This window comes from Fukomys damarensis, unplaced genomic scaffold, assembly GCF_012274545.1.
Source record: "Fukomys damarensis isolate Sample0158 unplaced genomic scaffold, DMR_v1.0_HiC HiC_scaffold_14, whole genome shotgun sequence".
Classification (NCBI taxonomy): domain Eukaryota; kingdom Metazoa; phylum Chordata; class Mammalia; order Rodentia; family Bathyergidae; genus Fukomys; species Fukomys damarensis.
The window spans coordinates 73,307,582-73,321,856 of NW_022900926.1; the positions used below are offsets into that span (position 1 = coordinate 73,307,582).

A 14,275-nucleotide genomic window follows, 5' to 3' on the forward strand; every position below is an offset into this window, starting at 1 on the left:
TATAGCCCAGGCTGGTCTCAAACTCACAGCGATCCTCCTGCCTCAGCCTCCTGAGTGCTGGGATTACAGGCATGCTCCACCATGCCCGGCTCGACATCATTTTTGAACACGCCATCTTTTTGTCATAGACTTTATCAGTCACATCTGCATTTCCGAACGCTTATAGACCTGTCGCTAGGCATTCTGGTTTGTCTGTTTTTAGACTAGTATCACTTTTTTTTTTTTTACTATGACAGATTTAGTTACAATCTTGCTCTAAGATGAATCTCTCCCTTTTTTGTCCTTTAAAATCCAGACTTTTGTTCTTTTATTTTCCTTATGAATTGGACAATCAGCTAAGTCCATGATAGGAACTGGGGCTGGAATGGGAAGAATTGGCATCTTCATGACACGAGTCTTTTCACCATATGTGTTTATCACATCTTTCTGTCCTTCAGTACAATTGTATAATTTTCTCTGTAAAGATTTTGCGCATTTTTTTTTCTAGATTTATTCCTAGGTTCTGCATTACCATTATGAACTCAATTGTATATTAATAGCAAGCTTATTAGCCTTGTACCCAATAATTCTGATGAACATTTGGTTGAAAAAGTTTATAGATTCTCTTGGATTTTCCATGCAAATTGTATGCAAATAAGAATAATTACTCCCATTATTATCATTTTTATCCCACTCCAGTCTCATTTCCAGGCTAAATCATGGAGAGGTGGGTCTGCTACCTCTCTCCTGACGTTAAAGAAATTACCTGTATTTTTATGGTTTCACCAGTTGAAAATAATATTTGTTGTAGGTTTTTGAAGATACCTTTTAGAAGGTTATGAAAGGATTTCTCTCCATTAGACAATGCTAAGTTATCTCAAATGCTTGCCCTGAATCCATTTCGATTGTTTGTTTTACTTTTCAACCCATTAATCTGTTAAATTACATTAATAGATTTTCTCATGTTCAGCCATTATATGTTGCTGGGTTTTGTTTGTTTGTTTGTTTGTTTCTTTAAAATGTTTCACCTATGAGGTAGATTGATGTTTTCTTTTCCTTTCTTGTATTGTCCTTGTCTGGTTTTAGTGTCAAGTTTATACCAGCCTCATAAAATGAGCTGAGTATAGTTCAACATTTTGTTGAAACTTTTCTAGAATTTGTGAAAATTAAACCTCTCTGTGTCTTAAAAAGTTTGGAGAGATTGCTCAAAAGCTGTTTTTAACATTTGTGTGTGTGTGTGTGTGTGTGTGTGTGTGTGTTGTTCACAGTTTAATCCCTCTAGTTTTCTCCCCCCACCCTCGCTCCAGCTTCCCAGAGTGCTAGGATTAGAGGCCTGAACCACCAGGCCTGGGCCCTGGCCTCTCCCCACCCTAGAGTCTCCCCTGTTGTCCAGACTGATCTTGAACTTCTAAACTCAAGCCGTCCTCCTGCCTCAGCCTTCCGAGTAGCTACACCACAGGAATGTGCCACCATGCCTGACTGATCTGGTTTCTTTAATGGTTATATATCTAATCATATCTCTTATTTCTATCTGGTTCCATTTCAAAAGTTGTATTTTCATAGGAATTTGTCTATTTTTTAAAGTTTTAAAGCAAAATTAAACTGCTTCAAATGTTCTTCTTTGTATTATCCCTTTAATCTCTGTCTTGTCTCTAATTAGATTCCCTTTTATTTATTTTACTTATTTAACAAATGCTTGTGTGGTACATGCTAAACACTGTGCAATATTCCGAGTACTTTCTAAATATTGGCTCATTTAATCCTTACAACACTTTTTTTTTTTTGTACTGGGGATCAAACTCAGGACCTTGCACTTTCAAGGCAGTTGGCGGCACCACTGAGCTAAATCCCCAGCCCCTTACAACACCTTTTGAAGATAGGCACCATCATTTGCTACGTGAGGAGACTGAGGCAAGGAGGAGTGTGCCAGTTTTCCCAGGAGCAGCACAGAAAGCTGTGGAACTCTGCTGTTCACTCCAGTTGTTCTGCCTCTGGAGTACTTTGAGCTTTGTTAGCATCGATTTTTGTTCCCAATTTCGATTGTGATGTTTCTCTTTTTTTCTAGATGAGTCTTGCCAAAGGTTTGCCAGTCTTACTAGTTTTTGAAAAGGGCTGACAGGTTGATTGATCCACTTCATTGCATGTTTGTTTTCTGCCTTATTCTTTTTGCTCTTATTAACCCATTTTTACTCTCTGTATTATATTTTTTTTCCTCTTTGTATTTTGTCTCTTTTCCATAGAAACTCAGTTTCTTTATGGCCTTCTTAAGGCTATACATTTACCTCTAAATACTGCATTAGCTGCATCTCATAAGTTTTACTTTACAGTATTTGTTATTCAGATGTAAACATTTTTAGATTTTCTTATTTCTTTGTTCCATGAGATATGTGGTTTTAAATTTCTAACAGTGTATTTTAAAATAAACTCTTAAAATTGGCTTCTAATTAACTGTACTTATTTTGAGATGGGATCTTGCTATGTTGTCTAGGCAACAACGAATTCTCCTGCCTCAGCCTCCCAAGTGCTGAGACTACAAGTGGCACCACTGTGTCCTGCTGCATTTTTACCAGAGAAAACAGCATATAAAATACCACTTTTCTGAAAATATATTGAGGCCTGTGTATAGCCTGGTACATAGTCAAATTAAAAAATATATACGTTGGGGCTGGGGATTTAGCTCAGCAGTTCGGTGGCCTGCCTTGCAAGTGCAAGAACCCAAGTGCAATCCCTGGTACAAAAAAAAAAAAACAAAACAAAACCCCAAAAATATATACATTGATGATGTTTTACCTATTGATCTGTCAATTAGTAAGAAATTTATGAACATCCCCCAGTTTGATGTGGGCTTATCAGTATTGCCTTGTGGGTTTTATTTGCTCTGAAAATTCCTGTTTTCAAGGATTTTTGCCTTAAATCCTATTTTTCTTGATGTTAGGATAGCACTGCTGACCTAGTGTACTAGAGAAGATTTACATTTGCTTCTGATAGAGTACCAAGGGATTCACTGTGATGCAACTGGCTGTTGTGTAAATTTCTTGACTTGGGTTTCTGAACCACGTGGGTTAGTGTGAATTCATACCACATAGAGGTATTACAGTCTGCAGGCTTCTGTTTTTCACAGGACCTTCTAACTTTCCCTGCTCCAATCCCCTCAGAATCTAGAGCAGACAGCAAGCCTCTTTATAGCTTCTCCAGATTGGCTCAAGAAGCATTTTGTTACTCTTTCCTGTTAACTGGGTAGTACTTTGAAGAACCATATTTAAAATGATAATTGTATGTACCTGAATTTTATAGAATGAGAAAAGGACCAAGAGATGTGATGGGGGACATAAAAAGAATTAAGAAGTGTTATGCATGTGTACCAGCTCCCCCTGGCAAAAGGCAAAATGTGATCATTATGTACTACAAACATGCTAATAAAAATTTTAAAAGTATAAAAAGAATTTGACAGAAAAATAAAGTTTACTTTTGTTTTCCCATTTGGCATTTCTGCAGCAAACTAACATCTTACCATGACTGCTGTACGGCGTTGGCCAACTATTCCAGATGTTTTGCCTCGTTTTTGAATCTGATAAACAAATACCAGAAGAAGCAGGTCAGTTCTTTAATCTTCAGTGTCCTCCGTGTCTTTGCACTGCATATTTGTATGACCGACTTTGTTTCAGTGTGTTGGTTCCTGTTCCTTAAGAGGCAATGAATTGCCTGGAGGGGTTGAAAAGAAAGTAAATTGAGGCAGAAAATGTCTTCGGAGGACTCTAGATTTAGGGAGGAAATAGGGTGAACTCCAGGAGTATTGTTCCTTACAGGGACCGTAGACCATGTACATGACAGTCATCTTGGGCCAAATGTGGGTGCCCTTTTTATTTCATAGATGCTCAGTGGGCTCTACCCCAGCACTGTGGACTTGTGATGCAAACTAAAGTCTGGGATCCCTGTCTAATGAACATACTGTGAAGCTTCTTCTAGCCCTTAAAGTCTAATTCTTTGACTATGTTGTATTTAGATGATAAAATTTTTAGGTACCATATTTAAATGAAACATTTTAATTGATTAGAACAAAGGTTCTTTTGAAAAAGAGCTCACAAATGACTTCCTCTTAATGGAATTATAACACTTAGCACAAATATTAATTCTTATTGTAAGTTTTTGAATGCCCACGCAATGTAGTCTATGTTTATTTATCTTTATAAATGATTCGAGTGAGACATATCCTATGTGAATTTAATATGTATTTATTTTAAATACAGTGAGTTCCCAAAACCACAAAAATTTTCTTAGTTTAAGACCAGATAATTTAAGGTATATGCACACTTAGAATATATTAATCTAAAACTTTATGTTTGTTTATATTAGCCACAAATCACCTCAAAATATCAATTCTAATTGTCATTGAAAGCCAAATGACATTCAGTTATTTTTGTCAAGACAAGTATTTCTGAGAATGACTGAATTTGTCACTTTATATTATGTTAACTATTTATTATTTTAGTTATATAAATGACAGAAATTTTTTGAGACAGGGTCTCACTATAGCATCCAGGTTGGCCTGGAACTCACTATGTAGCCCAGCTGGCCTGAGTCATAGTGATCCTCCTGCCTCAGCCTCCTTAGTGCTTTCTGGCATTATAGGTGTGCAGCACCTTGCCCAGCCCCATTACTACACTTTAAAGATGATGAAATCTTGTTTAAATTGTGAATAAAGTTTTATTTATTTATTTTTAAAAACTGATTTTTAGTGATGCAGTTGAATTTTTAAATTCTAGATATTTGGATTGCAAACACCTTTTCCTGTTATTTTGTATTTTCTATAAATTGCATACATCTAGTGATTTCAAGGTATAAGAATTTGCCATGTCAAGTAGAGAATGAATTTGATTAATCGACTTTAAAATGTTCATAATGTGTTGTTGACTTCAGTGTCTATTAAACATTTATTAATTTAGATTTTGGTACAAACTATCAGAACTGTAGTCTTTGGACAAATGATTTGATGAAAATCTTAGCTATTCCTATTCCTAATTTTCTTTTTTAAGGAAAAAAATTAAATAATAAAAATTTAATATTGACTGAAATTTCTTAGATATTATACTTCATTAAAAGAATTACTTATGGGCTGGGGATTTAGCTCAGTGTCACTGTACATCTGGTTTGCAAGCCCAAGGTCCCCGGTACTGAAAGAAAAGAAAAGGAAAAAAAAGAGTTACTTATGTATTTTAGTTCATACTCCCTTCAGCAGCAGATATACTTACATATTTATTTTATTATTTAATTTCAATAACTTTAATTATAATTTTGTCACCATTGTTCTGTTTGCCTTGGTGTGTTTTTGTTGTTGATATTGTTGTGTAGTGGTTTGGTTGACTGTTTTAAGTTTTTTTGAGACAGAGTTGCATTATGTAGCCCAGGCTGGGCTCAAACTTGCAATCCTCCTGCCTCAGCCTCCCAAATTCTGGGATGACAGGTGCACACTGTGTCCAACACACCTTAGTGATTTGGTCCTGGATAACTTAGGTGACCTTAACTGGAGAAGATTTCTTTGTCTTGCACCAGAATTTTCCAAAGAGTGTGAAAGAAAACACTGCTGTTCAATAGTTCGATTTCAAGGTATAACCTAACAAACTTTTTTAAAAAGGAGCCAACTTCATTGAGTACTGAAAAATAGCCCTGTTGTTTTATGGCAGTGCTAGTAGACAGTGTTTTGTTTCTGACTGTAGCTTAGATGAAGGCCATCTTTGATAGAAACAATTCTGCAGTCTTGCCAGTATGAGAGATTGAGATTTCAGTATGGCTCAGGGGACTACATGTCCTGGCATTTAACTGGAATAATTTACTTTTGTTCTTGTGAGCTAACACATGCTAGGCTACCACCCTACCCCTGAACCACATCCCTAGACTAATTGGCACAAAATGTTACCATATGCCTCACTAAACTGTTTTTTTACTTTAGTTATCTATAAAGCTATATTAGTATTTAAAATCTATGTCTTGGATGATATTATAATTTTGTTTTCCTATTAAAATTATTTTAATATCCAGGAATAATGAAGAGCATCTTGCAGACAGAACTGCCTATGATTCCTTTAATCACCAAGTTTATTTTAATCACTCTGATGAAAGTCATCTTCATATATGTTACGTATTTCCAAGGCCATTATTCTAAGCAACAGTCATTGCTGTAGAGAAGTTATCTGTCCTACACTGGGACCTTGCATCTACTGATGACTTTCTTTAAATGTTTATCTCCCTTCTATGGATTTTCTGTCTCCTCTTTTTATTGGTTACTTACCTCTGCCTTTGGTAATCTTTACTTGCAATTGTTTGCTTGCAACTAAGAGAAGAACTTTGTAACCAAGCTTAGTAAGAGTAACTTAAAAACTCAGATGACAGCTTTTTGGAAGAAGGGTTTAAAGGACTCTGATACAGTTTCTCTGGTGGTCTCTCATCTTTAAAAGGCAATTCAGACTTCAAGACGTAGCTCTCGGGGGTCCCTTTCTCTGTGAAGCCTCCTTGGGACCAGTCAGTTCACGCCTCATTAGTGCATGACCTTAAAGATTCTAGCATAGCTAGTGCACCCATGAGTAGATCCAGAGCAAGGAACTCCACCTGTCCACCTGTGGTCTTAAGCACTACACCTATTGCTAAGAAAAAACTTCTGAAATGGAGAAATAAATGTGTGTGGGGAGGCACGTCCTGACAGCGTCATACTGAGGCTTTATTTAATGGGCCTCCCATAGCTTCAATCTCTACCACGTATCAGTGTTTGAATTTGCTATTTATTATTTGATTGAACCCAGACATTATGAAGTTACACATTACTTTATAGATTTCTGTCTGGTAGACAAGATCCCCTCAAAAGTTATGTTCTTGGGCTGGGGATTTAGCTCAGTGGTTCTGGTGCCTGCCTCACAAGTGCAAGGGCCTGAGTTCAATCCCCAGTACCCCCCACCAAAGTTACGTTCTCATTACCTTGTAGTCTATTAGCCAGGTATATATATTTAACCTAGAAATCTTATTCTAATGCTTTTTAAACTGCTGTAAATCCCCAGCTCTTTGATTATTCTTGGAACCAACTTTATCATCCTATTGGCTCTCTCATGAATCACACAAATAGTTTTTAAATGTGTTGATTTCATCTTTATATTAGAGTCATATTCTTAACTTTTAAAAATCAGACTTTGATAGCTGGGAGTGGCGGCACACACCTGTATTCCTAGCACTCAGGAGCCCAAGGTAGCATGGTCCTCAGTTCAAGGCCAGACTGGACGATTATAGAGACCTTGTTCCAGCAAGTCCAAGGAGGGTCACTCTTGTACCTTCCTTTGCTTATATTAAACACTGGAATGTTATGGCTTTGAGCCGTCACTTTGATTTTTTTTGTAGTATGAAAAATCCCTATTTATATTTTCCTGAAAACCAAAATATTTTGGAAGAATGGGGAAAGAGTTCATGCTATAAGGAAGTAATTGTGTGTCCCAACTACTTCCTAAAATCATTAACCAAAGAAATCTTTTGTAAAAATATTTCTTTGATAGTTTGCCATGTGGTGCCATTTCTCTGTTGCACCCATTGCTGAGAGCTCCTGAGACAGACTTGCTCTCGATAAATTTGGGATAGTGCTCAGCACAGGAGATGATAAGTGCTGAAAGAATGAATTTGGACTCTATGGAATGCTTTGGAATCTGTACAGCATTTATTAGTTTTTCTAATATTCAAGTACTTCTTCCTTAAATATTTTCTTTCCTCTTCCTAGTTTGGAGGAGGAAATAATATGAATTTTTCTCCGTACTTTTCATATTGTCAGGCTGCCATAAACAACAGTGATACAGAAATGATGGATTTTAAATTACTTCAGACCAGCACAGCAACTTGGGTTCACGTTTCCCTTGGCTCGGGTGGCCTGTTGAATATGATTTGTTTTTCTTTGCTTCTTAGGAATAAAAATAATTTCCAGAAATCCCACACCATGTTCTACACTGGTTAAAAACTGCCACGTCTGAGATTGGCTTAGATGTTGAAGTTTAGAGCTGATCTTTGAGATGTAATTCAGTACTGCAGTAACTTTAATAAAATTACTACTTCTTATAGTTATTTTTTTTTTCACTCTAGGAAATGTTTCTGCAAGATTAACTTGGGTTGTAGAAATACACTCTGGAAGCTTTGTAGTCTCTTAGTGTACACAACTGTCATCAAATGATTAAACAATCAGGGAGGGCCTGAGTAGCTTATCTTTGGTCTGAGAGGTTAGGTTGCTCCTATTTTAAAAACCTAAGGAGAAGCCAGGCATAGTGACACACACAGCCTGTAATCCCAGCACTTGGGAGACTGAGGCAGGAGGTTCACCGTGAGTTCGAGGCCAACCAGAACCACACCACAAGACCCTGTCACAAACAAACAAACAAACAAACAAAGAAAAACACAGAGGACATTTATAATCAGCATATACAGTATTTTATTTTTCTAAGACATGCTTATGTTTCAGAGAACTTACTTCATTGATTTTCAGTGAGCTCTAGACACCTACATTTTTAACAAGAACCCCAGCTGCTTCTAGGCTTTGATTAAAAATGTGGTTTGGGGAAACCATTTTAACCTTCACTGTGTCAGTTTACATGTACAGTAAAATTAAGTTAAAAGTCACATAATTGAACAAGGAAAGCCTTTATACAAATAGATACCTAACTACAATACGATTATGAAAATAAAGTAAAATGAAATTATGTGTATGGTTGTACTCATAAATATGCTAGATTTTAAAAAAAACTATACACCAATAAAAAACATTAAGCAGGTAAATCCAGGTACAAGAGAAGCCATTCCCTGAATTCCCATGTTTACTGGAGCAGCAGAACCGCTAGCCTTTTAGTTCTCTTCCTGTCTCTATTCTGCGTCTGACTGGAACCTTGGATTTTATGTTCTGCGTGACACCTGCATGGGTGTGTGTCACGGACTGCTGCTTTGGGGGTTCAGTGTCTTCCACATGTGCACTGTGAGGTCCCCAGGCGCCACAGAAACTTCACACTCTGTGCTGCCGGGCAGAACCTGATTGTCTCAGGCTCATTTTTTTCAGGCTGGGGATTCACCTCAGTGGTTCCGCCGCCTCCCTTACAAGCGAAAGGTCCTGAGTTCAATCCCCTCCTTTATATTGATAAAATGTCACGCATACTTCTGAAAGTGATATTATCAGATAGGTGGTGGGTGCAGCATGGGAAACTGTGGCCAGTGGCTTCCACAGCCCAGCAAGGGGGAAATTCTGGCTGCTGTTTTCCACTAAAGGGGTGGGGGAGGGAAGAAGGGAGGGAAACAAAGGAAGAAAGGAAAGAGAAAAAAGAGAGAGAACACCAAAAGTAAAACTCTTTTCTGTTATTTTTACATTCTTATCTCTTGTCAAGGCAACGTCTCTTTCAGCACCTAAGAACAGGTCTTTTTTAATATACTTCATCTGTCTATATCAAACCTGTTGGTAATGAGTGGGTAGATGGGTTTCACTTTTATTTTCCACACATCAGTATTATTGTAAGAATTATTTACTAGGAACATGGATTTATATAGACATTTTAATGTAATGGTATAAAAGTCTATGGGTATCAAAGTGGTGGAATTTCTGGGGTTTTTTTTGTTTTTTTTTTGGTTTTTTTTCTGATTTAAACCCATGACTCTCAAACTTGATTTATCGTAAGGATTTCCTGGGAGCTTTAAAAATACAGGCTGTCAGGCCTGGGAGGTTCTGATTCACATCTGTCTGGAATGAGCCCCAAGAATCTGTTTTAAAAAGACTCCTTAAGGAATTCAAATGAATGGCAGGTTTGGGAACGTATGGCATAAATTATTAAGGCGGTTCATTAAAACATTTTTCTCCAATATTGATAACAGTGGGTTTCCCACAAAACCTCAGAAGATTTTAAAGTGATAAATCAACCACAAAGGGTCAGTCTTTCTCTCTATATATAGACAGGCTCGTGGCTGACAGCAGATCCCCCTGGCCAAGTAGGAACCAAGCTGGCAGGAGCACCCAGTGTTGACTCACATTCCAATAAATGGTGGTAGCTGCTTGACTTTTGCCTATTACACCAGCAGTCAAGGGCCAGTTCCTTAGCTAGAGAAAACAGGATGGTAGGTTAGACTCTTCCCTAAATTTTCTCTGCCAGATTTGTGTCAAAATAAGTTACTCGGACCAAACTTAGCCTGACAAAACATTCATCATGTTAATGAGACTTCAGGCACCAGGCAGAGCAGCCCATTCAGGAAGGTTGACCACAGGGCCCTTGTGGCCCTCTAAGCTGCCTGCCCAAGGGAGGACATCAGCCAGAGTTAGCTAGACAAGCCATGCGCTGTTGACTCCTTTCTTAGGGAAAGACCTAACAATCTTTATTAAAATAATCAGTAAGTATGCCTTGCAGATGTCCTGTTTTGAGAACGTTCAGTAAACAAACATCTAAAGTTCATAAGTTAAGAAAGATCGGTTGGAGAACAACTGGTTCATAGTTTGATTTACCGCACCTTTCTTTGAACCCAGCCTGTGGTGAAGTGGGCCTGGGTCTGCACGTGATGGCTGTGGTCTGGAGCCAGGAGTTTGTAGCTCAGGAATAGTGTCAACGAGAAGGAATCCACTCCCCCAGCTCCCATGATGGACTTCCACCGGAAGAACAAGGGAAACCTCTTTGGCTCATATTTACGCAGTTAATTTATTCAAAACCCATGACCGAGCTGATCACTCCAGTCCCCATATACACAAGGACTGAGACAGAAACAGCATCTCAGTTGGCTGATGCAGTTTGAAAGCTAAACTTTAGAGTTAGGTACAAACACTGACCAAAACTCAATTAAATGACAAAGCCTATTTAAAAAATATGTACCATCTACTTTATGGCGTAAACTACATTTGGTACAAACCAAATGTGCAGACAGATGGGCTTAATAACAGAGGAGCCAGCGGGGGTGCTTTCAGCTTTTGGGGAGCGGAGCCTGACTTTGGAGCTACCTCTGATGTCAGTGTCACTACATCTAGCAGCTCAGCAAAATATGTGTGGGTTTATTTTTTGGAAGAACATGAAGGGATTTTCCCCATTTCTTCTGTAAATATCTACTGGGCAGGAGATCTGGTTAATATGCCTGAAGTAAGATTTGTATAAGACTGGCAATATTTTGCAAAGGTTGCGTTTGGGCCAAAAAGAACCACATTTATCTGCATTCCCATCCCATGTGTCCATTGACCCTTTAACTCTCTCCACTTCTAGATCTGTTTTTTTTTGTTGTTTTTTTTTAAATGGAACTTCCAGATGCAGGATCGTTGCCAGCGCCTCTGCCAACACTGTCTGAGAATTGCCAGACTGGCCCTGGCTCATGCTGTTTTTAAAGTCACACCTCTCTTATTCCATTTGAGCTTCTTTCGGGGCAAGTGTTTGTCTGCAGAGGTGCACACACGGTGAGCACTGATTTTGGAGTACTTAGGCATCACAGTATGGGAAAGGAGACCTCGAACGTCTGGACCGTGTGGGCTGAAAGCAAAAGCTTCCTTTTCTTTCCCCTTAGCTCTGCGTCTGTAATGCAGCCACTGCCATTCCTCAGTCCAAAGATAACGCGTGACCTCTCTTTCCCCTCCATCCTCTTTGAGGCTACTGAGGATTGGTTAGGAAGATGCCTCCACCCCTTCCCCTGGCTCCTCTATATGGGAACTTGGCCCGGCCTCTGCCTTCTCCCTGGCAGAGCGTGCCCGGGGCTGTCTTCCCGGCCCCTCTGCAGGCACAGCCCCAGTGGGCAAGCAGAACATTTGGCTGAGCTCTCTCTTATTTTCAGCTTTGGCCGTGCTCTGCACCCCTGACCAGGCAGACAGCACAGTAAGCCCCGCGCTGTTTATTCTTTCCAGGTCCTGCTGCTTTGCCCTTGTAGAACTGGCTCTTCCCCCAACTCAGCACGGATCCCAGATGCCTGATTTATGTCTGCTGGCTTGAAAAGAAATCAAACGCAAACCGAAATTCTAGCATTGCTTTTGAGCGATAGCCACATTCAAGGGCAGACAGTAGGTGCTCAGGAAACGATTGCTGATAGAATGGGTAGCTGAAGAGAGGAATCAGGTATCATCCTTCTGGTTTTAAAATGACTTCCTACTGAGATTCTTGGTTTTCAGCTTCTACATCTCATATTCTTCTGTTTTGTATAAACACCTGAGCAAACTGTTGGCCCACCCTCTATATACCTTTGGGTTAAGTCACATTTTTACAGTAGTGCACATTCTCCTGGCTTGGTAAAATTTTATCTATTCTTTAAGAAATGTGTGGAACATTGAGTGTACAATGCAAAATGCAAATCCTGATTCAACTGTCAGGTGTGAGAAATTTCTAACCAGCCCTGAAAAGCAAGGTGCTTTAATTTAATTTTCTGATGAAGACAGAGTTTTGATTTTTAGGCCCATTTACACTTCCTTCAGTTTCTACTTGTTCTTGAGACTCTTTCTAGTGTTTTTCTTCTGATTTAGTAGAAGTAGTCCTCTCCTGGGTGCGTGGAGTCTGCTGAACACAGTTTACTCTTGATGTCAGTCCTTCTCCAGGATCCACATTATGCACATAAACCATTTTAAGTGCGGTGGGAAAGGTGTGGGAGCTGGGGCTTTGCGTGTTCCCTTTGCTGGCTGAGGGAGAGGTGAGGAGCCACGTGAGGCAGCACCGGTGCCATCTCTCTGGGCCGGGTGCTGCGTTCGATGCCTGCTCTGACCTTGACTGAACAGGCTGTAGATGTTTCCAAGAAGAGGGACGTTACAAGAGCGGGGCTTCAAGAAGTGTATGTGTTGGTCAAAGAGGGAGGAGCCTGCACAGGGTCCCTGGCAACAGTCCGCAGACAGGGTCACCAGTGTGCACCCGAGGAGGAGGGAGCTGGGGGAGATTTTTGAGATGACAACACAGGGAGCTCAGCGAGTGGTTGGTGAGGGGAGAGAAAGAGAAAGAAAAGATGTTTGTAGGAGGGCCGGGGATTTAGCTCAGTGGTGCCGCCGCCTGCCTCACAAGTGCAAGGTCCTGAGTTCGAGTCTCCATACTCCCCCACCCCCACCAAAATGATGCTTGTAGGACTGGGGCCTTGGGAGGATGGGGGATTGAGCTGAAGGTGGTTTTGGAAACCAGCCATCTATATTTATAGAAGTGGTGGTTCAGGTTCTCTCTCTCTCTCTCTCTCTCTCTCTCTTTCTTCTTCTTCTTTCTTTTCCTTTTATAGAAGTGGGGGTTCAGGTTCTCTCTCTCTCTCTCTCTCTCTCTCTCTTTCTTCTTCTTATTTCTTTTCCTTTCTTTCTTTCTTGCGCTGGAGATTAAACTCAGGGCCTCACACATGCTAGGCAAATGCTCTACTACACTTTTTATTTTTTCTTTTGAGATAGGATCTCCCTAGATTGTTCTGGCCAGAGTCAAACGTTCAGCCTTCCGTGCAGCTGGGATCACAGGCATGCACCCCCACACCAGCCAAGTCCTGCCTCTACTCTTCCCCAGTCTTTGACCTTGATTCTCTTGAAGCCTCAGTTTCCCTATCTCTGAGCAGAGGTAAGGCCTCTTCTATTGGCCTCAGGCCAGTCTTTCCCAAGGCAAAATTAACATGCAACAGCTGTGCAGCTGCTGTGATGGACCCTAACGTAGACCACCGTGCTCCTGCTGCATGTTTTGTTCCAGTTAAAGCAGTTTTAACTATGTACAGGCAAGTGGGGTCCAGTTTGACTAGTAACGTACTGGTTCACTAGGGCATGACAGATACTGAGCTAAGGAAGATGGCTGTAACTGGCCACAACCGGAATGCTTGGTGGAGGTCAGGCCCCTTAGAGTTCCCATTTGATCTCTGGTTGGCAGTGCTGTTGCTAGGCCAGTTGTGTTTTAAACAAAATTAGAGAGTCAGTGTGAACTGGTTATATAAGACTACCTTCTTTAGAAAAAGAAGCTCTCTCTCCTAATTTATCTTCATTTTGCTGTTTCAAAACCACATAGCTGTGGTCTGATGTGCAACTGTGCATCGAATTTAATAAAAATGTTGTAAAAGTGGAGTGTTGATTCATGGATGGTTCTTGGATATTGTCTAAGAATAAAAGGAATGGAGAACTGTACAGTGATGAAATAGTTTTCTGCTGTGGAGTTGGTGGTCTCTACAAATGCATTATTTGGGTCATGGTTTTCTTTCTTTAGGTCTTTATAGGATGAGTAACTGACTGAGACTATACAGATGTGTGGTGGATTGGGCTCTCTCCGTAATACTGCCCAGTGCAGGTCCTGGTGCTGTGGAGGAGACTTGGGGTGTAGGAGGGGGAGCGAGGCTGCCTGTGGTGAGG

The 14,275-nt window shown here is 40.0% G+C and overlaps 1 protein-coding gene across 1 annotated transcript in view; it reads left to right on the forward strand.

Moving 5' to 3' along the window:
- Armc2 (armadillo repeat containing 2) overlaps positions 1–14,275 on the forward strand; it is a 105,132-nt gene that overhangs the window by 65,936 nt on the left and 24,921 nt on the right. The window contains exon 12 of the mRNA XM_019209201.1: positions 3,475–3,574. Coding sequence (XP_019064746.1) covers positions 3,475–3,574 — 100 coding nt within the window. The remainder of the gene's footprint in view (positions 1–3,474; positions 3,575–14,275) is intronic.